Here is a 27798-nt window from a genome sequence, read left to right on the forward strand (position 1 = left end):
CCTACTCCAGCAAGGCCACCTCCTTTGTAGAGTGCTGTTTCCCCATAAGCCTATGGGTGCCATTTTCATTCACACAAGAAAGCATTTAATTGGGCCTTGTGGGTCCAGAGGGTTACTTGGATGACCATCATAGGCGGAGGACCGCGGCAGCAGGCAGGAAGGCGTGGAGCTGGAGCAGCAGCTGAGAGCTCACATTTGCAGACAGCTAACTGGGAATGGCAGGGGCTTTTGAGATCTCAAGTCCACCTCCAGTGACACACCACCTCAAGGCCACACTTTCTAATCCCGTGATTCTCAACCTGTCTGGTGCAACCCTTTTGAGGGTCAAATGACCCTTTCACAGGGGTCACCTAAGACCTTCAGAAGACACAGCTGTTTACATTCCAATTCATAACAGAAGCAAAATTAGTTATGAAGGAGCAATGAAAATAATTTTGTGGTTGGGGGTTTATTTTATGGTTCCGGAGCAGGAGGAACTCTATTAAAGGGTTGTAGCGTTAGGAGGCTTGAGAACCACTGTTGTAATCCTTTCCAAACACTCTCACTAACTGGGGACCAAGATTTCAACTATGAGCCTACAGGGTCAATTCTTATTCAAAACACTACAGTGTCCCACACCTTTCAAAGGTGTTGGTATTGAGACAGTCAGCACTCATCATTTTGTGGTCCTATATCTTATGTACACCCAGCACCTAACGCACCCGGTGCTTACACCTTTGGTTTAGTGAAGGAAGCCGTTCTAAAACACACCTCCATATAAGTAGTGGAGACCCTGGGGATACATCCTCAAGGTAGTGTTCTGTTGAGCAGTGTCACTTTCAGTGGAAACAGCACCTCACTAGGCCCGAGAACACTTGAGCTAGAAATGGCTCATTAGAGATAGAATTAAAAAATAGAGTGTAACAGTGGACTTTCTATATCTTTGACAATCCTAGAGGGGCACAACTCCCCGAGCCTGTCCCTATGTCCCTAGAAACCGCAGGGGTCCAGAGACTCAAACTGACTTTTGAGAGGTCACACAGTAATGAATCAGAGCCAAGACTCATTTCTTTGGACTTGGCTTTTTCATTTTCTCTGCTCTGTTTCATGGGAGAGTTTCTGGAGTCCTGGGCACTGGGGATGTGGCGTGGTATGTTGAAATAGAGCATAGGAGTCATTTGCCGTGGTGTGTCAGGACATGTGACCTTGATGCAGGTCTGCTTCGAACAGTGGGTGGAGCCTGACTCCAGGACCCTGTGATGCACATGAGATAATCAGATGGGAATAAAAGTGCTTTAATTTTTAAATTACATTTATTTTATGTCTTTGATGGTGGGTGTACCATGGCACCCATGTAGAGGTCAGAGGACAACTCTTGACTATGTCCTTCTACTTTATGTGGGTTCTGGGAATCAAGCTGAGGCTGTGGCTGATGGCTTAAACTGTGATTGTGATGTGCATGTGTGTATGTATGGGTTCATATGTGTGTGTTTGTACATGTATGGGCTCGTGTGTGAGTGCATGTGCACAGATACACGTTGTCTCAGTCACTCTTGCTATTGCTGTGATGAAACACCATAAACAAAGCACCTTGAGGGAGGAAAGGGTTTATTCAGCTTACACTTCCTCATCCCCGTTCATCATCGAAGGAAGTCAGGACAAGAACTCTAACAGGGCAGGAACGTGGAGGAGTGCTGCTTACTGGTTTGCTCATCATGGCTTGCTCAGCCCGCTTTCTTATAGAACTCAGGACCACCAGCCCAGGGATGGAACCGCCCACCATGGGCCGGGCCCCCTCCCATTGATCACTAATTAAGTAAATGCCTTACAGCTGGATTTTATGGAGGCATTGTCTTAATTGAGGCTCCCTCCTTTCAGATGACTCTAGCTTGTGTCAGGTTGGTATAAAACCAGCCAACGTCCATATGAAGGCCCAAGGTTGCTGTCAGTAACCATCCTCAGTCACTTTTCTGCCTTATTTATTGCGGTAAGGTTCCCACTCAAACTCAGAGCTTGTTCTAGGGATCCCTTGTCTCAGCTTTCTGAGACCAGATTTACAGGAGGGCCATCTCATCTATGCAGCATGTACATGAGTTCCGGGGATCTGAACTCTGGTCCTTGTGCTCAGGGGACAAACACTTGAGCCACTGATCCATCTCCTCAGTCCTTGGTACAAGTTTTAAACTTTGATTTTCCTTTAGTCTCTTCCTTCAGGTTGGGATTTTGTATGTATGTGTGTGTGTATGTGTCTCTGTGTGTATGTATGTATGTATGTATGTATGTATGTATGTATGTATGTATGTATGTATTTGAGACAAGGTCTCACTGTGCTGCCCTGGCTAGCCTGGAGTTCATCATGTAGACTAGGCTGTCCTCTGTTTCTGTAGTGAGTACTGAGATTAAAGGCCTGCACCACTGAGGTTTTCTCAAAAATCTTTTCTTTAAACACACACACACACACTCGCACGCACGCACGCACGCACACTTATTTACTTGTGTGTATGAGAGAGAAAGTGAGGGATGGCAGAGCTAGATGGTAGATAGTTGTGGAAGGTGCGCGCGCGCACACACACACACACACACACACACACACAGAGCATGCATGTGGTATGCCGAGGACAGACTGTGGGAGGTGGTTCTCGTCTTGCACTTTATGGGTTCTGGCGGTCAGACTCAGGTTGCCAGACCGGCAGCAGGCACTATTACCACCTGAGCATCTTCCTGGCCCCAACTCATGTATTTTGGTCCCTCTCTATGTTAGAAACTTTGGTACCCTTATCCAGGAGGGGAGACTTAAGCTGAGCAAGAGAAGCTCTTACTGTTTGGATGAAGTTTGTTGACTGAGATTCTCAGGATTTTTTTCTTAGGGATGACTTCAAATTTATATTTTACATTATTAAAAAATTCTAGCAAAGATTTAAATATAAATCTTACAGCACAATCAACTATTTGGGTTGAATTTAATGTAAATATTCAGATTCAGAAAAACTAGGGCAAAGTGGTAGTGGTGATTTGTCAAACTAATAAAGAAACTAATTTCTTTTTTGAGGGTAGTGGGAGTTTTATTCAAGGCTACATGGTTGCTAATCTGTACTTTACCACTGAGGCATACCCCAAGCCACAGATGTTAAACTGAAATCTGAAGATTAAAAAATAAAACCATTTGATAGCTTCAGAGAGTGTGAGGTCAGCTTTACTTGTCAACTTGACCCAACCTAGAACCACCCGGGAAGAGATTGTCTCATTGGGTTGGCCTGTGAGCTTGTCTGGGGTGGGGAGTTTTTAAGGTTTTTTTTTTGTGGGACAACCCAACCCACTCCGGGTGTCGCTGTTCCCTCCGCATGGGAATCCTGAACTTGGAGATCGAGCGAGCACGTAGGCATGGCTTCTCTCGGGTCTCAGCTGAGTGTGGCTGTTTGGCGGTCTGCTGCCCCAACTCCCCTGCTGTGATGGACTGTAGCCTGGAGTTGTGGGCTGGAATAGACCCTTTCTCTCCTAAGCTGCTTCTTGTCAGGTGTCTTATTACCACGACAGAAGTGAAACTAGGGTAGAGACCTGGAACTCACCTGTTTATATCTGTGCCGTTGATGGTGTCCGGGAGAGGCCTCTGAAATTGCCGTGTTGGAAGCTAGCAGATGAAGTCAGTACTCCATGCCTAAGGAGTGCTTGTTGGTGTTCAGCTGCCCACAGCCAGGGTGCAGGTCTCTGAGGTGTAACCACGATAGGAGCCCTGATGGGGGCACTACTGAGCAAAGAATGAGGGAGTTAACCCGGAATGTGGCAGTGATGGAAAGGGCATTCTGTCTGGGAGAATTCCAGGTGAAGATAGGTACCAGGAACAGTGGTGTTTCTTTGGATGTTCTCCTGCCTGGTTGTTAAGGCTACCACAGTGTGTAGACCTCACCCCTTGGAGAGATCCTACAATACTGTTTTCACAAGTGCCTTTTGTAACTGGGACTGTAATGTAAGTAATGCTCACCTTCTTCAGAAACTTCAGAGACAGCCAGATGAAAGGGATACCTCTGCTCTAACTTGTAAACCTGCTGGCATGTTCCTGGCATGGCAGAGGGTGTGGTTGTGACACAATAAATGGTACCCACGTCAGGGCACACCCTGGCAACCTGTGCAGTGAGCCTATTTATGGGCTTGTCCATCCATCCAAGGTCTTTGTTGCTTTAAAAGGGAAGGTGATGGAAACATCTTAAGAATTGACATTAAGCCGTCTTTCCGGATCTTTAGTAACCACTGGATTTGAATGTGAGTGGTAGTGTTACTCATGTCTGGCCCTGAGGTGGTGGTTGGACTTTTATTTCGGTCTCCACTTTGATTTGTGGGTAGTGGTGGTCTGGAGTAAGTTTGGGAAGGATTCTGAAGCTGTGCCTGGACCTGGGAGCTTTGAAAAGATTAGTGATCTCTCCTGTGGGATGGGAGGGGGGCACCGGAGACGGCAGTTCCGCCCCTTCATTTACAGTAGTGTTCTTGGCTTGCCTGTGCCTTCAACTTTAACCTTCAGAGGGAAGCAACCTTCTCGTTCGGTGTCTAGTTAGCTTTGAGCTAGGTACCGAATGGACACGCGAGCATTTGTTGCATGAATGAGTAAATGAATGAACTAAGACCAGTGTGTGTGAAGTATTTTGTATTCCAGAGAGAAGGCAGCAACACGGCAAAGTACCAGCTCTCTGGTACCAGGCTGTGACTCTCAGGTGACCCTCTGCATTGTTACCAAGAGAGCATGACTCCCATCTTATCCTCCAAGGAGTTTCCATTCTGGCTCAGAAAAGACGTATGTGTGAAATGGTTAGCTCTTAGGAAGGGAGGGCAGGATAGCGCTAACGACTAGCCTGGTCCCAGAACGGGCGGGCGGCAGCTGTTTGGACGCAGAGTGCTGTGGTTTGGCACATCGATGTGGTGTTTGTCTCACGCAGAGTGAGCGAGCTCTTTTGCTTGGGGGCCTCTGCGTTTGCTTCCAGGTGATGTTCCATGGTGTGTCTGTTCCCTTCGTTTCCGTGTCAACTAGGATAGAGTGTTTTGACCCATCAGCAGTTTTGCTTACATTTAAATGCCAAGGTACGATAATCTGCTATTAGAAGTGTCGTGTAGATTTCTTAAGCTGAAGCGTGCTCAGTCACAACATTTGTTTTTAGAAGGAGTTATTTATAACGTTTGGAATTATCACAAGTCAGAGAAAGCCTGTAGTGTGAAAATAGCACATTGTGAAAACTTTATCCAAAGTAGCAGTCTGCTTCAAAAGAAGCAGGAGAAATGCGAACTTTTAAAACAAATTATAGTTTTCTATTTATTGTGTGTGTGTGTAGGATATCGGGTGTCCTGCTCTGTCACTCACTCACCTTATTCCCTTTGAGACAGGCTTTCTCACTGAACCTGAAGCTAGGCTGGTGGTCAGCAGACCCGGTGGTCCTCCTGTTTCTCACCCCTCACAGTGTTGTGGTTATGTGGTTACAGATGTGTGCATGGCCGCAACCAGTTTTAACATTGGTACTGGGGATTCGAACTCAGGTCCTCATGCTTGTGCAGCAGCACTGTTACCCATTGAGCTAGCACTTGAGCCCCAAGTGTGATCTTTTAGCCTGAGTCCTTAAACCAGTGATGGAGCCATTCTAGGTGTTCAGTTATTGGATATTATCCATTACTGAGGGAGTTACTATTCTTGCTAAGTGGCTTTTATAATTGGTCATTTTGGATGTGGGGGCTGATTGTTAGTTTTAATTGTCAACTTGCTACAATTTAGGATCAGCTGAGCATCTCAAGAAGCGCCTGTCTACATTGGCTTGGCTTGTGAACATGTCCCTGGGGGGTTGTCTTGACTATGTTAGTTGAAGTGGGAAAACCTGCCTGTCGTGGGCAACACAGTTCCCTTGGGAGGGATTTTTTATATGCATGGGAGCTGATTAGAAGCATGTGTGTATTCATTCTCTCTCCTCTTGACTGTGGGTGTGACTAACTGCTTCTGTGGACTTGACTTCTCTACAGAGATGGACTGTAACTTGGAATTGTGAGCTGAGATAGACCCTTCTTCTCCTTGCTTGCTTTTGTTAGGGTATTTTATCACAGCAACCGAAATAAAACTAAGATGTCAGGGGCAGTCAGCTTAATAGTGTTTGTTAATCATAAATGGTGATATTGATATTCCATATATATATGTTTTGTTTTCAAACAGGTTGAATGTCATTTTTACAAAATTTGATGAAGTCCAAAAGTCTGGAAATATGATACAGTCTGCAAATGGTGAGTGGGAAAACCAGTCTCCATTTTTGCATTTTTCAGTTTCATGACAATAATGCTTTTGAGCTATTTCTGAACGGATACTAGATGTTTCAATAAGGTTTTCTAGGTCTTAAAAGTCAGGTTTCCTCCATCTACTTTTCCAGGCCGGTGGACTTACCACTGGCTTTGTTTCAGAAGCTCCGTTGATCCACAAGCTAATCCATTCTCTCATGGTTCCACTAACTGGCTGGTGCAGACCTCGGGGTGCTTTGCCTGCGCTGTCCTGGCGCATCCGGACATTCGGCTCCTCCTCCTCCCCCATGTCCATAGTCTGTGTTCATTTAGCATCCAGAGTAATCCTGCTAGGATGCAAATGAGGTGTTGTTGATCACCCATTCATACTCACAGCCAGACTGCAATTTAGTGGTCCCTAGGCCTGGTAGTGTGGCCTAGACCCCTCTTCTAACGTCATTCTTTCTTTCTGAAAGTTCTCTCTGCTCCTGCCATGCTAAGTTAGAACATTCTGAGCATCTCTGTGCTTACGACTCCCACTTCCTGAAATACTGGTCCCTGGTATCATTATGGCCTCTTCTGATGCATGTGGTATGGAGAATGATCTCCAATAGTAGCTCTACTTGAGGTTTTAAATGAATGAGTTTCTTAAATGTACAGCAAACCAAGTGAAAGAATAAATAGGTAATAGATAGTTAAGCATCATCAAATCAGGTCCTCAGAACATCAAGCCAAAGCCTGCTGGGGAAGCAAGCTCCTTTATGGCAGCCACTTGAAGTTCATGAGGAGAGAGCCCCAGGTAGGAAGAATGTCCTCTTGGGTGAGGTTCCCAAGTAAAAGAACAAATAGCAACAGATAGAGATGGCACCATCAAATTGGGTGCTCCCAGTGTCCAGCAGAAACGGATGGGGGAGGTTGAGACAGGCAGCTCGAGTTCCCAGTAGAACTTTCTCTCCGAGGCTGAGCTTCCCATTCTTAAAAGGGGGTCTTGGAAGACATTTGGCATCAACATGCTTGGGCCTGAAGTTGGGGTGCCAGCCTTGCTTCCAGAGCCGGCTTCTCAGTGAACTCATACAGCACATGACAATTTAACAATGGAATGTACATTACCCCCTCACCCGTCCTGATCTTCCTAGTGGAGGCCACCCAGAGCACTGTGGTCAGGGCCTTCCTGGGGCTCTCTGCCCCCCCCCATTTGATACTCTAGCAATTTCACTAGAGAAGACTTGCTTACTTGTGGGGTAGGGTCTTCACTGTATTCCTTTACTTTTCCTTTATTCCCACTGAGCATAGCCCAGTCCTTCCCGGCCGTCTCTGGCCTGTGCCAGGTGTGTGATAAATACCGTGATATGTGAGTCATGGCCTGTCGTTTCGACTCCTTGGCTGGCCTTCACCATAATTTTGATGGTATTTGAGGACAAACGGGTCACTTTTGTGATTCCCAAAAGGAAGACAAGACAGAAGTAAATTACTGTAAGAATGAAAAACCATCCAGGGATCAATTGCCAACAGAGTTGAGTGTGTGTGTGTGTGTGTGTGTGTGTGTGTGTGTGTGTGTGTGTCCACTACTTGGTTCTATGGAGAAAGAAAGCTGACTAGTATAAATAGCAGTGGGGGAAAAGAAATAATAAACTTATTTTCATGACGTTTGCCGGTACACTTGGTGAGAAGGAGAAGCCTGGCTCTGTAACCCTTTGCTGACGCACTGAGTAAACTTCAATCAGGAAAGAACACAGGGTTCCTATCTGCTAAAGGACTATCGCCTGCCTTGTTTGTGTGTTACACCATCCCTACTAGAGTGTGAAGACACCCTAACAGCAAATGAAGCCTTTAACTCAGTCTCTGTCTATGGTTTTGCCATTGTGGATGTTCTGTACAGATGGAATAATACACTACCTGGCTTTTCTGTTTGGCTTCTTGCACAGCACAGTTGTTTCAGAGTTTACCCAATAGGTACCATCTATCCATGCTAAATTCTTTCTTTTTTTTGTGGGGGCAGGGATGACAGAGTGTTGCTCTGTAGTACTGTCCTAGAACTTGACCAAGCAGGCCTTGAACTCATAGAAATTCCCCTTGCCTCTGCTTCCCAAGTGCTGGGATTAAAGGCATGCACTATCATTCTTTCTCTGTGGCCTGATTCATGAATAGAGACACTACTTCAGCTCTAAAATAGTGTCTTTTCAGTGATCTATGTCATTCAGGTTCCTGATTTGAAGTTTTACCAGGCTGTGGTCAGTGTTAGGATGGATAAATGCTGTTCTGTTGGGTGGGTGGTGACTGGTGTGTGAGTGCCCATGTCCCCCCAGCAGGAAGTGCAGCCAGTATCGGGGAACAGCTGGCAGGGAATTGAGATGTATAAACATCCTGCCTGTGTGTCCCCTCCTGCCACTCTTTAGCTTTGCAGCCTGGGGCAAGCAGGTAAACTCTGGAAGTGCCTGTCTGCTGTTTGCTTGTCTGCAGAATGAGGCGCCTTGTGAAGATTTGCAGAATGCTGACATAATGTGTGGAACCCTTAGCACAGCGCCCCGATGGAGCTGACACCCCAAATAATCAATCAGTCCCCTCCCTCCCTCCCTTCTTCACCCCCTCCCTCCCTCCCTCCCTCTTTCCCTCACCCCCTCCCTCCCTTCCAGCATAAAAAGGATACCAATAGAAAGTAAATTCACACTTGTGATTTAAAAAAAGTATTTCAAGATACTGGACTATGCATTCAGTTTCCTCCTGAAATCATTGTTTTTATTTAGATGGAGTTTTAACCTATTTAGAGCTCGGAGGAGCAGGAGAGGTTCCCTCTCCAATCCAGGGCCCTCTCTCTCTAGTGTTTCTGGTGGCATCATGGATTCCGTGCACTAATGATAATGTTTAGTCTCTCTCTGCTAACGCAGCGAGACGAATGTCATTCTCAGCTTCTGTAAGAACCCAGAATTTGGGATTGTATCTGTTGCTCCTCCAGCCTCTGCTTCTGCAGGTCTGAAATCATCTGACAGAACAGCAGACAGACACGGAAGTGCCGTGTCAGATTGCCTCAGTTGTGCCTTCCGGGAAGGGAGCTGGTGGGCTCTGTCTACCTGCTGTTGCTGCAGTGGCCTTAGATCCCAGGTAGTAACCTGCAGGGTTATGTTGTGCACTGCGGCCACTGTTCTTGATCTGTACCAGTTACGACCGTGCAACAACCGAGTGGCCTCGTGTCGGCACTCGGGGATAGATGTAAGAAATACTAGCAGTTCTTCTACACAGCATGTCCACAGGAATCTCACAGCAGCTATTCTGTTTCTAATTAGCTGCCTCATAGTTGCTCCTGGGATCTGCTGCCAGCTGTCACTCAGTCACCGCACAGCCAGTGTCTTCCTTATCTGGAACAAGTGAGTCACCGTGCTGGAATCCAGTGGTTTGCTGGGCACTTGATTCTGTGTGATGGTGACTGCACAGTCTCTTCCTCAGACCATAGCGATGGAAGGTGACCCCTGTCAGTCACTTTGAAGTGTTTCCACATGGTAGAGTCAGCTCCCTGGCAATGGTAATGTGGCAGTCAGAACGTGCGCTGGAATTATTAGACATGTTGGTGCACCTTCTACTCCAAGCAGTCTCCACATTTAATGTAAAAATCACATTTATTTGTATATACGCACGCCATGGCACTCAAATGGAGGCCGACAGATAATTTCCTGGAGTCAGTTCTCTCGGTCCACAGTGGGAGTCCCGGGGATCGAACTAAGGCTTGGCAGCAAGCACGCTTACCTGCTAAGCCATCTTACCGACCCCTTTGCTCATTTTAAGCTGTGCTATTTTAAGTCTTCATGCTTTCAGCTGTATGGATTCTTTCTAGACTTCTGGATCATAAGACTCAGCTTATAAATAATTGGCAGATGCCCCCTCCCCCCCATTCTGCAGGTCGTCCCTTGTATGTGATAAAATCTAAGACTTTGATGAAGTGATGCATCTCTTTCTTTTCCTTTTGTTACCTGTGAATGGTGGTGCTATTTTGAGTTAGAAACAGGAGCTCTAAATTAGCACTAACTTGGACAAACTTTTTTGAAAAGTTACTTAACTTTTAGACAATTTCATACATGTATAATGGTCCACTGTGATCATATTTACCCCATTGATCTTCTTACCCCTCTTCTCTGCTGGCCCTTTATTCTCCCTGTCTAGACGCTCCTACTTTAATGTGTGTGTGTGTGTGTGTGTGTGTGTGTGTGTGTGTGTGTGTATGTGTGCAGGTCTTGAAAATAATTATCATGAACACATATTTTTACAAAACCCCCTAATGTTAAGGGCAATACCTCTAAGGAAGAGATAATGCTCATCTTGGGTTGTTTCTTGACATGCTTAAAATTGTATCCTGTTAAAGCAGTGGGCTTCATTGTTTGTGAGTGTGACATGATGGTGACTGAAATTACCACTGGAGACATAGCCAAGTAACAATGTAAAATGGGCTTGCTGTCTGAAGAAAACAATTCATCTGTAGAGGATTCTTCCTCGTTGCTAGGCTACCCAGGGGCGTTCAGCTTTGTCTGGCAAAAATATGGACATTAAAAATATGTTGTTGTATAGATGTTTTTTTTCTTTTTTCCATCTCCATATAATTAGCAAACCCCTTGAAGAACAGATTACAGTTTTCTCTTCTATGGTTTTCAAAAAGCAAATTATTTTCTGTGTAAGTTTTTTTAAAATCAAGCAGATGTGCTGTGCTTACAGGAGAATTCGACCCTCAGCATGAAAGAGCATTAATTATGGACTAAGCAGTATCCTTTACCTACAGCCACTTAACAATCTTGAATTATGTTTGATTGACATGAGACCAGGGACCTAATTGGGTTAGAAAATTCACATGGTGTTGTTTCCTAAGAGAGGCTAACATGTCGATGAGGGAATCTGGAAAGCATCATGTTGGTTAAATGCCTGGAAATGCCATAATATGTACTTAAAGGAAAGAACAAAATACTATTTAGAGATAAAGCCACACACTTAATGAACAGATAACGATGAAACTGTTATTTGTTACGTACACGAACGCACATAGTGTATGATTCTGCTGCCAAATGTGGCCTTCCTTACATTTTTACAGTTGAAAATAACTTGCAAAATGTTACCTGGTTCAACTTTGTTGGAGGTGAGAACTCTCTGAGCCTGAAAACAAACCACTGATGACCACGTTAGGTAAGGCTGTTGCCAGGTGTGCCGAGGACAAAGCGTTCATTTAAAGGCGAACCTTGGTTAGGCAGCCAACCCTCCATTACCCACCTACAGGGCTTTAGAGGCAGGGTGAAGTGGTCAGGTGGAGAATGGTCCCATTCTCCCCTGCTTGGTTATTAGGCTGTGCGACTCTCAGGCTTGGAGAGTTCAGGGTCTTCAGAAAGTGTCTCCAGACTCGCAGATACATGGGTAATGTGCTCCCAAGCCAGCAAATGTGTTGAACTGTGCTGTGGAGAAGCCCACTCAAAATAGCCTAGGAGAGACCGTCTCTCCACAGCTTCAGTGGAGTGAGCAGCAGGGACTGAGATCACTTGTCTGACGGTGCGTGGTGCGTGGTAGTTAGGGAAAGGGTGTTTCTAAAGGGAGTGGAGAGTCGGTTTGTAAAGCCTGAGTAAGCTGTAAAGAAGACTCTTATTATCTGAGTAAAGACAGATAGAGGCAGTCCCCTCCCCTGGCTGTTGTGAAAACGGCAGGCGAGTCTAGGCTTTTATTTTGGAGTGAGGTGGCAGTTGTCACATACTGGTTTTCCTGAAGAAGGTGTGGGAGGAGAGTCTGCTGATGCCTGAGCTGCTTGTGAGGAGGACTCACAGCATTTTTATCTCCTACCAGATCGCTGACAGCATGACCACTGGGAAAGGTAGGCACTTTTTATATTCTGGAAAGTGTAATTATTACCGATGGATTTGGAAGCCAAGAAAAGATGCAGGGCAGTTTATAATCTCATTAACCTATACCCATGGATAGAAAGTAAAGAACTTGTTGCTGCGAGTGTTATTTGCAGCTAGGCAGGGGAGATCACAAAGCCTGCAGGTTATTAGGGTAGTAAAGTTGGTAACTTTGAAGACTAGAAGGACACACCGAAGCAAAGGCTGGCCAGGTGTCCCCAGCGGGTCTTTTGTGCGCTTTGAGTTTTTCTCTGCTCCTTTATGTTCTTGGGATGTTGGTTATGGGGATAGATCTGTTTTACCATCTCAAAGCATTTGTTAATATAACTATGCTATCTTCAGAAAGAGTCTACTGACCGGGAACATCTGAGTTTCTCCAGCTGCAGCTGGAAGAAAAGCAAGCTAGTAGGGCGCGCTTTCCGCCTTCCAGCGGCGGTATTCCCCCTTTTGAAGGGGAGATTCTGTCAGGTGGCAAAAGTTAGAGGGAGCCCCTCAGCACATGGTGCTCACACAGTCCTCTTGCCCATCCTCTGTCTTCTTCCATGGAGGATTTGCCCAGGCTCAGACAGTGCTGAGGGACTGGGAGAGCTCCCAAGCAGGATTGTGTTTACGGCTGAGTGCAGCTGATGCTCTAGGAGCAACCTGTTCACTGTACTGCTGTCCTAGGGGTGGTGCTCCTGGCAGACATAATCTCTTGTCTCTGAGGGACATTTCCAGGCCCTTAACTGAAGCCATTACAACTGTCCACAGTAACTCTGTACATTCGTCTTCCACCGTGGGGAAGTGGGATCTTAAAGGGCGCATGTCTCCAGCTTGTTTGCATTTTTATATTCATTTATTTTTTTTTTTTTTGTATGTGCGTGGGTATGCATGTGGAGGTCAGGGGATGACTTGCAGGAGTTGGTGCTCTTCTCTATGTGGGTTCTGGGCTTGAACTCCGCCTATCAGGCTTGGCAGCAAGTGCCTCTACCTGCTGAGCCATCTGGGCCCGAGATCTCCTTACACTAAGCCTGGTTTAGCTGAAATCGAACAGGGGTTTTATTTTGGCTGAAAACAGTCCTATTGGAAGATGCCATATATCTGCTTAGATTTCCATGTTGGTAATCTGGATATGGTGATGGTGTTTTTTCTTACCTTGTAATTGCCTGTTGTCAGGGTTACCGGCTGTTTAGGAAACCAATACCCGGGTGGGAACAATGAATAATTCACATTCCAGAGAGTCTTTCATTTGAGACTTTGAAAACTGTTACTGATAATGGTCTGCCCTAAGTTGTATTTGAGGGCTGTTTTCTAAACATCAGAACAAAATAATCCGGAAGTCGGAGGTCTGTGTTGAAGGCCTGGGAAGAGTCTTTGCTGAATCTGAATTTAGCGTGGAGACTACATATCTGCTGGGAGCTCCTTCCAAGGCACCTGCCTTCTGTTGTTGCCATGCAGCTTAAGCTGCAAGTGTGGAAGGAAACGGGGACCTGAGACCACGCTATCTTAACGTCTGTCAGTCTATGACTATTAGAGATAGGCTGGGAGTCTGCACATGATGACAGCTACGTGTGCATTCAGTGTTTTGGTATTCTCAGAGCATATTCTCCCACTTTGCCATCTATCTATCTATCTATCTGTCTATCTATCTATATCTATCTATCTATCTATCTATCTATCTAACTATGTTTTTTTTTTTTTTTTTTTTTGGTTTTTCGAGACAGGGTTTCTCTGTGTAGCTTTGCGCCTTTCCTGGAACTCACTTGGTAGTCCAGGCTGGCCTCGAACTCACAGAGATCCGCCTGGCTCTGCCTCCCGAGTGCTGGGATTAAAGGCGTGCGCCACCACCGCCCGGCATATCTATGTTTTTTTATCCTCACAAGGGAGCCCCTGTTTTGATATTCTCAGAGCATATTCTCCCACTTTGCTATTTATTTATTTATTTATTTATCTATCTATTTATTTATTTATTTTTGGTTTTTTATCCTCACAAGGGAGCCCCTTAAGAGTAGGCCTGAGGTTTCAGGTTTTCAGTGTTTGGATTAGTTTCAGGACACAGGAAGATGCTTCGCTCTGCTGTCTTGATCTAAGACAGTTGCCCTGCTCTGCTGTCTTGACCTAAGACAGTTGCCCTGCTCTGCTGTCTTGACCTAAGACAGTTGCCCTGCTCTCTGGAATGATCTAAGACAGTTGCCCTGCTCTCTGGAATGATCTAAGACAGTTGCCCTGCTCTCTGGAATGATCTAAGACAGTTGCCCTGCTCTCTGGAATGCCCTCTGGCTGCCTCCTTTTTGTCTGTTATTAGAGCTGGAATAGTTGCGTTTGCTTCTGTGATTCTGAAACTGGGCCTTGTTTAGTAACTGCTGTAGAGAATAATTCAAAGAACAAAACATCAAAACAGACATTAAGCCAGGCATTAGAGCCAGCTGCATTATCCCCTGCTTGAAAAATTAGCAGCTGGGAGATTGAGGCAGGAGGATAACAAGGTCAAGGCACTGCACCTCATCACTGAAGGGTGCCCTGAGGATGGGGTGCTTCTGTCAGACGTTTGCTGAGGAGGTTTTGGGGGTGGGGCAGGGTTCTGGCAAAGGAAACTATAATATGGACTCATGAGTTTAGTTTTAGAGGCAACTTGATGTTGTTGGAGGGGAGCACATGGAGAAGATGGCCAGGGCTCTGTGTACCATGCACAGAAGCTGATCCCTTTATTGAATGCCATTATGGTGATATGGAGATTTAAGACACTATGTGGGTGAGGGAGGTGGACACAGAGTGGCCACTTGAATTTGATCAAATGCAGTTTATCTGTCATAATCATTTCATAAAAAAGGGGCATGGGCACCCACGGGAAGCAAAGAAAGAGACCTTTTCAGAAAGGAAGATAGACCTTTAAGTGAAACAAAGTTAACTTTATGAGAAATGTGGCAGTTTTCATCTTCAAGAAAAAAAGTGTTTAATTTCAAATTATATGTGTCTCTGTGTGTGTATGTGCATGTGTGAGTGCGTGTGCCCTCAGGTTCCAGAAGAGGGCGTTGGGTCTTCTGGAGCTGGAGTTGCAGGTATTTGTGAGCTGCTTGATGTAGGTGTTGGGAACTCAAGAGCACTGAGCCACCCCTAGCCTCAGTTTTCCTTATTTTTCTCAGTGTCATTGCAGACTAGTGTAAATAATCTTTAAACAATTTTGCTAGTCCTTCAGGTAGCATTTGAGAGTACTGGTGGCTGTGTTATAAGTAGGGAAGGGACGTTGGGATAAGGTATCCTCTGCTGGAACAGTGTGTGACCTGGATGGGCGGCCTTTCTGTCAGCCTCAGTTTCCTGCCCAGTGCTGTAGTCAAAAGTAGATGTGGTGATGCATGTAGTTGGTATGGCACAGTGGCATCACACCTGACCCTTAAGTGCCGTCCTGTGTGTTACAGGGATACAGTCCACTGAGACAGAATAACACGAGCTAAATGGGGGGGGGGGGGGAGCTGGACCTTATTAATTTTTTTTTAATGTATGTATGTGATGTGTGCATGTGTACACGGGTGTATCTATGTAAGTATGCATACCCTGGAACTGAAGTTACCAGTGGTTGTTTGCTGGGAACTGAACTCAGGTGTTTTGTTAGAACAACTGCTGAGACATCTCTCCAGCCCTTGGGCCTTGGTTTTACCTAATATGGTTGATATTCTGTGTAGATACAGAAAGCTCTTTTAAGATTCCAAGATGCAGAATCAGATGTACAAGAAGATCTCTAATCAGCCAGGTATGGTGGTGCACTCCTTGAATCCTAGCACTCAGGAGGCAGAGGCAAGCAGATCTCTGTGAGTTCAAGGCCAGCCTGGTCTACAAAGCAAGTTCCAAGAGCAGGCCTACATTCAGAGACCTGTCTCAAAAAAATGAAACAAAACAAAACAAGAAGAAGAGGAGGGGGAGGAGGGCCTGAAAAGAGTCTGCCACCTCGTTGCCAGATCTTCTCATGTGTCACAAGGCTTGTTGGAGAAGAGGTAGATTTTAGAGCTGAAGCAGGGAGCATGCACAGGCAGCCAGGCAATTGCTGCTGAGCCAAGAAATAGAGTAGTACTCAGAAAGCAAAGGAAGCAGCAGTGAGGCTGTGTGAGAGACTAGACAGGGCTCCCTGTGGCCCAAGGCGGGATACTCCAAGCTACAAAAGAAGGTTTTATTAGACTGTAACAACACTCTTGAATGGGGGTGGCATGCACGTACCTCCTTCTGCAGAGTATGGGCTGGTAGGCAGTGGGGTTTGTTTACCACTCTGGTGTACCTGAGAGCAGGGTCTAAAAATGAGGTCAACTAAAGGCTCATGTGGTAGCCAACTTTATTCGGAGCATCAGACAATTTATACTCTGAGGGTTAAGAAGAGTCATCTGAGTAAAATCACAAGGACATCACAAGGACAAGCCACGTGTGGCAAAAACATGTATCTCCACTGAGGCGCATGAAATAACAGCAGCTGAAGTCAACTCACTCCTGTCTACTACACCTGGGAGGAACACAGAAACACATTCCAAGACCAATTCTGTGTTTCACAGAAACTGGGGTCACAAGACTTTTGTCTTGTTTTCTTGGGTTTTCTCACAAGCACTTAGAATTCTCTTGATTCAGTTCTTGGACTCTGTTCTGACTGGTTGGATAAATATGATATATCTGTATCTTAACTGTCTAGAAGAGACTTAGGAGATCAGTAGAGCACGTGTAAGTGTGTATGCAGAAAAGATTAAAGAAGGGAGAGGAGCCCTGAATGTGGGGCACCACCTCATAGCCTGGGGGTCCACACAGAATAAGAAACAAAGGACAAAGCCCACTAGTGTAGGCATTTGCTCTGGGTTCCTGGCTCCTGTCTTGTGAGCTTTGCCCCAGGGACTGAAATTGGCAGATAAGATCCAGCTTTCCTCTCTATTTTCTGTTGTGGCTTTTGTTTTATGGCCACCAAAATAACACTTAACAGATGATAAACATGACATTCTACCTCTGTGATCTTCCTCTTCCAACCCAGAAACCTCTGGAAAAAGCACACTGAAGTGTCTTATCATAACTAGCTAACTCTCGATCCTCAGAATGGATAATGTCATCTGAAAACTTGGGAAGACAAGACACTGTGAGAGCCCAGAGCAGGCTAGGGAGACTGGCTGTGTACCCTGCTTGTAGCCCTGGACAGGAAGGACCTTGTCTGAGGACAAGGGGTGCCAGGCAGACTGTGGCTGCTAGATAATGAGAATGCATCAGCCCTGGCACTTTAGTTGAAGCAAGTCTACTGTGTTACTGTAAGACGTTGTTGTAGGGAAACTGGTGTGGTGGGTGTGGCAGCTCTGACTTTTAGTAACTCTGCAAATATAATACTTTCCCCAAAGTTTATATTAAATATGTAAAAACTGGAAAGAAGTAAGGAGATTGGAAAGAAGCTTTTTATTTGCTTTGTCTTCTCATAATGCTATAATTATTTAACCACATTTATACATGAATTGATTTTATTTTTGAAAACAACTTGATCTGGGTTTTGGATGGTATGCTTGTATTTTTTAAATGTTTTCTTTATTTGAAACACACACTATCATTTGCTTTTTAAGACAAAAACTAGAGTCATGGAAGCCAGCAGGGTCACTTTCAGTGATAGGAACTCCTGAGGTGCCCACATGAGACGAGAACGGCCTGACCTCCAGGGCCTTGGTAGAACTGGCGATTGGAGGGTAGTGAGCATTCTGAGGAGCACCAACCACTGCTAGTGAGCACTGGGGTGGGTAAATCAGAGAGGTTGTGGGGAGAGATGGGAAGGAAGAAAGAAGGGCTAAGAGCGACACCATGTTTTGGCTTGAGTAAGTGGAGCCAAGTGAGTCAGGAGCAAGGTCTGATGTGGGTTGGTTATGGCTGATGATGGTTTTGGAATCCCAGACATAGATTTCTCTTGATTCAAGTAGTCTGGATTTTGGAGTAGAGATGGGGCTGCTATGAGAAGATTGAGATATTTATTAGACTGTTGGTCTTTATTTTAATTGCCATTTTATTATTTCTCTTTCTCTTTTCATGGAGAAGTGTGGTTCTGTGCCACTCCTAAGGGTTCCTGAGGACTGAGGTTACTGAAGCCCAGATGGGGAATCTCAAGGCTTATTTGCACAAAGAGGAAATAGCTCACGGCGTAATCACTGCTAAGTACCATTGACATTTTGTTAGGAGGCCATTCCCAAATTTGGCTCTGAGCTTTCCAGCTCTCTTGTCCTTGAGCCTGCATAGTGGCTGTCATGAAGAATTAGGTCAGTATGGCCACACTGATAATTAGAGTGGCATTCCTGAAGACTACATCTGATGGCTGTGGGGTTTGGGCTCTGCTAGTGACTGGTATAATACTCCTTCAGGTCAAGGTCAAAGGTAAAATAAGTACTGTGGTATAAAAGAGGATGAATATTTAATCAGCAAAAGGAAATGCAGTGGTTCTTGTTAGTATGGCTTTTTACAGATTGTCTTAGGTGTTGATGTTTTTATTGTTTAAAACTTCATTTTAAACTTTTAGTTTTTCATCATTCATATAAAACTCAGCTTTTGTCTCTTAATATTGCTTAAACTCTCCTCCCTTTCCATGAATTATTAAAACTATGTCTCCCTCTTTAAGATGCACTGTCAGGTTGGAGAAATAGCTCAGTGGGTCACGTGCTTACTGCACAAGTGTGAGGACCAGAATTTGGGTCCCTAGAATCCCAACAGCAGCTACAGTCACCTGAAGGTCTACGGAGAGATAGAGGATGGAAAAAACACCTTGACCAAGGCTGCCTGTAAAAGAAAGCATTTAATTTGTCCTCCGGTTTCGGAGGGTCAGAGTCCGTGGTGGCAGAACAGAGAAGCAGCTGAGAGCTCACATCTTGATTCATCTAAACCACAAGAGGAGGGAGGGAGGGAGGAAGGGAGGGAGGGAGGGAGGGAGGGAGGGAGGAAGGGAGGGAGGGAGGACGAGCACAAGAGAGATTGGGATTGTTTACTTGCACTGGGAATTGCATGAGTCTTTTGAAACCTCAAAGTTTGTTCCAGTGCCACACCTCCTAATCCTTCTCAAACGGTTCCACCAACTAGGGACCAAGTGTTCAAACATGTGGGCCTAAAGGGGCCACCACAAAACTTCATCCAACTCTTTGGGGTCCAGTTTTTGGGACGTGATTAGTTGAAGATAAGGTCATCAGGGTAGATTCCCATGTTTGAAACCTGGTGGTTCTATCAAAAGAGAGTGTAAGAAGGATCTGGAATACAGCTCTGCTAGTTGAGTAATTCACAAAACTCTTTAAGAATCTCCTTTACTGGATGTAGGGCAATTACACGTCTACCCCCTCAAGTACAGATACTCGCAATCTCCCACTACTTGACACCGCCTTAAAATTCCCTTTGCTGGGTAAAATTCCCTTCCTGGTTTTAGCCTGCAGTTGTGTGGCCTATACATGACAACAAGAAACCCAGTTTGGCTTGCTCTGGTACCTGGATGCAATCAAAAGAATTTTAGAAAGCCAATTTTATGCAGCATGAAACAAGTTATTCTTGGTCTGTTACTGTTTGCTTTGTAATTATGTAAATAATTACAGCAGTGTGAACTGCAGCTAGTTGTTAGAGTAGGGTCCAGGCTGATGCTGAGGTGCTAGGACATTTTCTGTAAGCACATGTGTTTTCTGACCACAGAGAACCATCAATTATAATACCCAACTTTTATTACTTAGACCTAGAATTACTCAGATTTGAATGAACATTGTTGAGACAAGAAACAGACTCACTAATTGACGGGTAAATAAAACAAACCCAAACTCTTACATACTCACATAGAGCTATTTATTAGAAAAAACTTCTAGATTCCTAAACAATAACTTACATTTTTGCAGGATGTGTAGTATATACTTCTGATTCCAGCCGCTGGGGAGGTGGAGGCATGGGGCTCAGGAGTTGAAAGTCACTCTTGACTACATGCTGAATGCAAGGCCATCCTGGGCTGCATCCTACAGACCAAAAATCAGGATAGAAAAGACAGTTGAGTGGGTCCCAAGCCTGGCTGCTTAGTTCCACCCATGGACCCAACATAACCCGCTCGTTGAAGCTGCTCTTCAACCTCCACACAGGTTCTGTGGCATGTGCTGCCCCCCCTTAAAAAGGGGGGTCTTTTTTTTCTTTTACAGCTTTGGCTAACTTCACACTTTTGGCTAATTAAGTCTCTTTGTTCTGCCCTATGTGCCTTTTGAACCATGGGTCTTTGTAAGCTTATGTAATGGTCGCATTTCCCTGGGAGGGGCTTAGAAGTAGCTGAAAGTTCATATCCAGGAGTGCAAGAGTTGGTGTGAGTAGGTTTACACTCCCTTTCTCTGTCCGTGTGCAGACAGCTAAGCAGATCTCCCAGGTGTGTGAGGAGCATTTTTTGTTCCTAACAGGCTTGGTGTCTGGAGGCAGAGAGCTCACACTGACTGGTACCTCATTTCTTCCTCACTCTTGCTCCAGCGGAATGGGCCCCAGTTGTGTGGCTAAAAGAGGAGCAAGAGAATAGTCCTAGCTCTGACCTTTCACTATGATGGTTCAGTAGGTAAAGGAGCTAAGCTACCAAGGCCGATGAGTTTGATCTCTGGGAACCACGGGGCAAAGGAGAGAACCAACTCCCTCAAGTTAAACCTCCTTGTGTGTGTGTGTGTGTGTGTGTGTGTGTGTGTGTGTGTGTGTGTGTGTGTGTGTGTGTGTGTGTACACGTGCACGCACACACACACCAGTTAACTAAATGTTTAAAAAAAATTAAGAATTGGCCCAAGAATGACCCTGAACAATATGGAACTAAACCCTTAGGGCAGTGGGACCTTAGATTCAGGACAGAGAGTTGGACCGAAGTGTAGACTGAGGGATGCAGAGCATGAAATCACAGCGCAGGGGTGCAGGGAAGCAGCGGGAAACCCTAAAGACACGTGTGTGTCCAGTCAAGACAAGGCTTTGTCATACCTACAAGACATCATCATACCCGTCAACTCCCAAACCCTTACAGCCCCTCTCCAGGGGCCAGTCAGGGAGACTGGTGCTGGCCGCCCTTCTCCTCCTCCCAGTCTTCCTTTTGCTGGTCTAGTGCCGCCATATTGGCTTCCATGTCCATTGAGCCGTGGCCTCAGTATCACCAGTGACTATTCATGACTTGAGAATTTTGTTCTCGGTCCTCTGCTTTCTCTGCCCTCGGTGAGAACAGCCCCAGAATTAGGAGGTTTCTGTGCCCGTGCTCCTGTGAGAGCGGCTCGACTGGCTGCTTTGTTTATTATCCCCTGTGAGAGAGATTCCTTGCTCTTACATTTGCTCAGAAGCTGTCTCTGGGATTTGTTCTGTGTAGGTAGGTGTTCAGCACCATGGCCTAAAGTGATCCTGCCTTCAGCAGGACGTGCACACATTTAAAAGAATCTCACACTCCCAGTTCTTCAGAATCAAATAAAGCAGTGAGTCACATCACGGGGCCTGGAGGAGGGCAGAGAGGACCCTTTCTAACTTTATTTGGCCTGTTCTGTGTGTGTGTGTGTGTGTGTGTGTGTGTGTGTGTGTGTGTGTGTGTGTGACATATCTATATGTCATACTGGACGTGACTTCGGCAAGGTGTTGCCGCATGTGTGACCCCATACTGGATTGTGAATGCTCCAGGGGACTGTGGCATTCCTTCCTTTGTTCCAGCCCTAGCAGAGGACCTGGGAGTACAGTCACACATAGTAAAGAAATGCTGGAAAGATGGAGGCAGAAACATGCTCTGGGTGGCTGTTGGCATCCAATGGTGGCAGCCTTCCAGTGGTGACAGATGGGCCAGGTCGGTGCTCTGAGTCCACCCAGTTTCATCACAACAAAGACAAAAGGATTTCCTTGAGATCAAATCACTTCCAGAGTAACGCTGTGCCCAGCCTTCAACTTCCTCTGTACTAGAGAGACCAGAAAGAGTTTGGGAAAAATTCAGAGATTGATGCTATTTGGTTAAAACATACCCTTAATTTAGATTCTTTTCTTTTCCTTACAAAAGACATGTTTCTTTCCTATAGCCACAAGAGAGTCATCATTGAGCCTCTGTCCCTGGCTGTCCTGGATCTCACTCTGTAGACCAGGCTCAGAGATCCACCAGCCTCTGCCTCCCAGTTGCTGGGATTAAAGGCATGTGCCACCATTCCCCTCAGATTTCTTTCTGATATTGAGCCTGGATTAATTGTGTGCCTTTAAAAAAATAATTTATTTATGTATGTGTGCATGCTTACCACATGTGTGTGGGTACTCACAGAAGCCAGAAGAGGGCATTAGAATCCCTGGAGCTGGAGCTGATTGTGAGCTGCCAGTAGGGGCTCTGGGAACTGAACTCAGGTGTGTGGTAAGAGCAGCAGGGGCTGGTACCCTCGCTCCAGGTGCAGCTGTTCTGGTTGCATGCCCTTTTTTAATTAATTAATTAATTGATTGATTGAATCATTCGTTTGTTTGTTTGCTTATTTATTTATTTATTTATTTATTTATTTATTTATTTATTTATTTATTTATTTAAGACATGGTCTCAACTATGTAGAGCAAGCCAACCTCGAACTCACAAAGATTTGCCTGCCTCTACCTGCCTCTTGTCTCCCAGCTAGTCGGATTAATTAAAGGCACTCTGCCTGGCTTTAAGAACATTTTTAAGGAACAGTTTATTCCTAATTCTTCACCCGTGTTGACTTTTTTTGAGTTGCTTCCTGTACTTGCAGCATCACAGGTGAGTCTGAGTCCTTGGAGAATACCCACAGTGTCTGTCCGGTGTCCTGTATGATTTGCATGAAATCTCGCGGAGATTTGTTGATTTACAGGTGACACAGTCCTCTTCTAAGTGGCGTGTGTAGAAGGGGGATGGACTGGTCATAAAACTGGGAAGTCGAGGGTCAGTGTCGCTCTCGTTCCTGGAACGTGAGCCGGACATGAGCACTCTCCATCCCCTTCCCGCTTTTCTTGCCTCCGCATTGCTCGTAGGCACACACCCTGTTTTGCTGGCTCCAGCATCTCCAGATTTGCTTCTGCTCAGCTTCTGTTTAGGAGACGTTCTAGAATTAGTTGCCATGATGGGTAGGATGGGGCCTTGCCTCTCTGCCAGGGCTGCCTTCTGTAGATAGGTAGATGGGGCAGACCTGAGAGTAGGTCAGTAGCTGGGTAGGTGAGGTACCTGAGAACTGCTGCCAGCTGTCAGGGCGGGGCAGGGGTTGGCATGGTGCAGCCATGCGTGGGATGGACCCAGCAAGCAGGCAGGCGCATTTCTCCCCCATTTTCAGACAAGGAAACAGAAGTTCACCTGTTTGCATTATTTTTTAAAGATGTATTTTATGTGTAGTAGTGTTTTGTTTGCATGTATGTATGTGTACCACATGTGTGCCCAGCGCCTGTGGCGATTAGAAGCAGCAGTCTCCTGTTTCCCAGGATGCCCGGGGAATGTACCAGACAGATTAAGAGACTTGTGCAAAAGCAGCTTTGTGAGGGCCCAAAGCTGTGCAAGATGAAGAAGGAAGGTGTGCTGGGGTACGTGTGGAAGAACAGCCCATCTTTGGGCTTTATCTCAGGAACGACGAGCATACTCTAGTTGCTAGGCTACCCTGCTGTTTTCTTCATGTAACAAGGAGGGTGAAGTGAAGGCTGCTGGGAATCCCATCAGCTCAGGTGCTGCTGGTACAGATGAGAGCCAGATACTTCCTCCTGTGGGCTTCCCCCATCATAAGCCTGCCCAAAGAGCAGACAGGCAAGCTTCATTATTAGGTCCTGATCCTCCTGAAGATGAGCATCGAACATACATCCCTTAGTTTTTTCCATGTTTTTGGTTCTTATGAATGAGTGTTGAAGTTTTCCAGGGAAACTCAGAGCCCGCAATTCCAACTTCCACAGCTAGACTTGATTTCTGTGTTTAGATTGGTATCTCTGCTCGCCTCTAGTCACAGCCACATACCTCAGGCAGAGGATGATCTTTCAAACTATTCTTTTTTTGTTTTGGTTTTTGTTTTTTTGAGGCAGGGTTTCTCTGTGTTGTTTTGGTGCCTGTCCTGGATCTCGCTCTGTAGACCAGGCTGGCCTCAAACTCACAGAGTTCCACCTGGCTCTGCCTCCCGAGTGCTGGGGTTAAAGGTGTGCGCCACCGCCCGGCTCTAACTATTCCTTTATTTATTGATTATGTGTATGTGTGTGTACACATGCACATGGAAAAGTCAGAGGACAGCTTTCTGAAGCTGGCTCTTTCCACCTTTGTGTGGGTTCCTGGAATCAAGCTCAGGTCTTGCTCAGCGACCACCTTTACTTGCTAAGACATCTTGCTGACCCTTTCTCGTTATTTTTGCAGCGTGACATTTGTGTGGGGCTTGGTGCCGCCACCCTTCCTGGTCAGGGTTCAGTTCTCAGGAGGCTGTGCTGTACTGGTGTCTCTCCTTCTGCCGGTTCAGTTCATGGATGACTGTGTGCTCCGGCCTTTTCTTTTTCCCAGGAGTCTCCCAGTTGTGTTTTAGACTCATCTTCTCTCAGTGGTTCTCAGAGGCGCACTGGTTGGCCGCTGTGTCCCACCATCAGGCGGACCTGTCAGTTTGACTCAGGTTCATCTTGAACAGGCTTACCAGGCGGGGGTTGTTAGAGGGTCAGGCGAGAACTCTACTGCCATTCTGTAGAGACCTCACAGGCCTTTGGAATGTCCTGTCCCCGTGCTGTGGGAGGCGAGGTGAGGCCCAAGTGGCTGAAGAATTGAAGGTGCCTGGGAACTGAAGGCTTCAGTTCGCTTACTCCTGAGTCCTAGACTGTCAGACAAGACAGCAGGAGTGGCTGTGGGAAGGTGGTGTTCCCGCGGGCGGCTGAAAATAGAATGGATGCTTTCTTCGGGCCCAGGAAAATGTCTGTTTCTGCAAGATCGTTTTCTGCAGGTAGCATCCACTGTGAGATAAACCTTGACCTAGTGTGAGCAAAGCTTGCACAGTTAGACATGCTCATTTCCAGATATTTGCTGTGGTCTGGGGCTCTAGAGCACTCCTGGACTGACTGATGTCTACTTAGTCGAAACCCTGAAGAAGCTGGGTGTCTGGATGCTAACAGAGGCCAGGTGTAGTGGAGGAGGCCTTTATCCCAGCACTTGGGAGGCAGGGGCAGAGGTGGCAGATTTCCGTGAGTTCCAGGCCAGCCTGGTCTACATAGTAAGTTCCAGGCTAGCCTGGTCAACAGAGTGAGTTCCATTCCAGGACAGCCTGGTGTACAGAGTGAGTTACCAGACAACCTGGTCTACAGAGTGAGTTCCCGGACAGCCAAGGCTACACAGAGAAACCCTGTCTTCAAAAACGAACAAAACAAAAACAGATGCTAACAGATATCAGTGTGCATTGTGATTCAGTTGAGCAATACTGAACTATGTCAAGAGCCCAGGACTGTGTATCTGGGACAGCATGGAGTCACTCTGTCACCAACTCAGTTATGTAAATGACCTATTTGCCTTTTAAGGAATGGTCCTTTCTACAGAAGAGAATTTTCCAATTTACTAAAACTAGTCTCCTTTCTGATTGTCCAGACTCCCTCCTCCTCCTCCTGCTCCTGCTTCCTTAGAAATTCCCACACTGTACTTTGATCATACGCACCCAGCTCCTCTTTAAACCCTCCCAGATGCACCACCATCTCTCTGCTCCCCAACTTTGTGTCCTCCTTTTTTCTTTAATAACCCATCAACTCTAATTTCTGCAGCCAGTATGCTTCTGGTGATGGCCCATCCACGGGAGCCACTCACTCTTCAGGAAGACTGATTCCCTCCCCCAGAAGCCATCAACTGTCCATAGCTCCTCAGTTAGGGGCGGGAATGAGCTGCACGCTGGAGTGCTGACTGGCTTGATCTTGTGTGGGTCTTATGCAGTGGTCCTGTTACATCAGTAGATGCTGTTTTGCGCTAGTCTCCCCTAATCTCTGGCTTCTAGAATCTTCCTGCCCCTTTCCATGATGGTCCCTCAGTCTTGGGGAAGGGTGTGATATAAATGTCCCATTTGTGGCTGGGCACTCTACAATCATGTATTCTCTGTGTTGATCAGTTGTGCGTTTCTGTGTTAGCCCCACCCACTTCAACAAAGAAACTTCTTTGATGAGGTCTGAGAATTGCAGTAAACCATCAGTAGGAAGATGAATTTAGACAGCAGATTGATACTGTGTCCACAAAATAATAATTGTTGGTTCACCCCTTAGGCCTGTGAGCTAGCTCCCTAGCCATGGGTTCTTGGCCAGATTTGTAGGACCAGGCTGCATCTCCTCCTGTGGAGCAGGTCTGATATCAAATCAGAAAGCAGTTGGTTACCCCATAACTTTCATGCCACCACTGTACCCCTGGACATATCCTGCCATGCTGGTCATTATTGCAGTTTACTGGGTTCACAGCTCAGTAAGACTCTTGATGACCCCCGCTACCAACCCCAGCAGCCTGGGCAGCACTTTCTAGTACCAGCCAACAGGGAGGAAGGAAGCTTCCTGGTCAGTACTAACATGGTATCTGCATGCCCTGTGACTAATGTCTCTGGTGTCTGCAGCGAGAGGGTCTTGCCATCAAGTTCTGGTGGGTAGTTAAGAGCAATGGCGATAGTCTGTATTTTTTTGGGGGGGGGGGTCTTTGGGATACCTCTGACTAGCAATTACAGGGAAGGTATCCCACATAACTTGGAAGATGGATAAACAACTCTAAGAATGTCTGAAAAAGCCATATGAAAACCTATTATTTTATAAGCTTCCTAAATAAATGTGTGTGTGTTTTTGCACATGCATGAGCATGTGAATTTAAAAGAGTTTAATTAGGCCTAGCCTCCTTTTAATTTGTGTTTTTTGGGGGGTAGGGTGGGTGCATAAATGTGCATATATTTATGGAGGTAAAAGATCAATTTTCCTTTTCTGGAACTCACTCTGTAGCCCAGGCTGGCCTCGAACTCACAGAGATCCACCTGCCTCTGCCTCCAGAGTGTTGGGATTAAAGGTGTGCACCACCACCACCCGGCTCAGTTTTCCTTAGGTGCTGCCCATTGTGTTTTTGGTGTGTGTGTGTGTGTGTGTGTGTGTGTACCCATGCACATAGGCAGTGCTGTGGGACACACGCGGAGGTTAGAAGACACTTGTGGTCATCAGTTCCATACGTGTTCCAGGGACTGACTCAGGCTGTCAGCCCTGGCAGCGAGTGTCTTCACCTGCTGAGCCGTCTCACCAGCCCTCTGCCGTGCTTTAGGACAGGTTCTGTCACTGGCCTGGGCTGGCTGATTAGGCTAGGCTGGCTCTCTGCCTCCCTAGAACTGGGATTAAATCACGTGCCACCACATGTGGATTCTTTCACTTAGTGGGGTCTGGGGATGAACCTCATTTTCTAAGCATTTTATTGGTTGAGCCTTCCTTCTCCCCAGCTCCAGCCTCCTTCAATTTATTTTTTAAGGGTTAAAAAAGCTGAGAAACTTAGTCTAAACTTCTGTTTTAAGCTCCGTTGGTTTTTCAACTCATAGACTTGTTATTTTTGTCCCCAAACATCTTCTCAGATAAAACACCATGTCCAGCTGTGTATCTAGAACATACCTACCCAATTTTCCTGTGTTTTGATGAGTCTCCTGCTGAGGCAGGAGAGACAGTTAGTGGGCTGATCCGGGGTCAGGTGAACACACTGGTGTTGGAGGCTTGTCCTGCTGGAGCGCCCGCTGTCCTTCTGCCCGTGCTGTCGTGCTGTCCTGCTGTCGCTGAGTCCATGCAGTTTGTGGGTCTGCTCTGCAGTGGTCCCTGCCACCTCCACTGCCACCTC

At 46.1% G+C, this 27798-nt stretch overlaps 1 protein-coding gene across 1 annotated transcript in view; it reads left to right on the forward strand.

Moving 5' to 3' along the window:
- Clasp1 (cytoplasmic linker associated protein 1) overlaps positions 1-27798 on the forward strand; it is a 236065-nt gene that overhangs the window by 92215 nt on the left and 116052 nt on the right. The window contains 1 exon segment of the mRNA XM_052736724.1: positions 6158-6225. Coding sequence (XP_052592684.1) covers positions 6158-6225 — 68 coding nt within the window.

This window comes from Peromyscus californicus, unplaced genomic scaffold (genome assembly GCF_007827085.1).
Source record: "Peromyscus californicus insignis strain IS unplaced genomic scaffold, ASM782708v3 Scaffold_14__1_contigs__length_90479793_seg_2, whole genome shotgun sequence".
Taxonomy (NCBI): domain Eukaryota; kingdom Metazoa; phylum Chordata; class Mammalia; order Rodentia; family Cricetidae; genus Peromyscus; species Peromyscus californicus.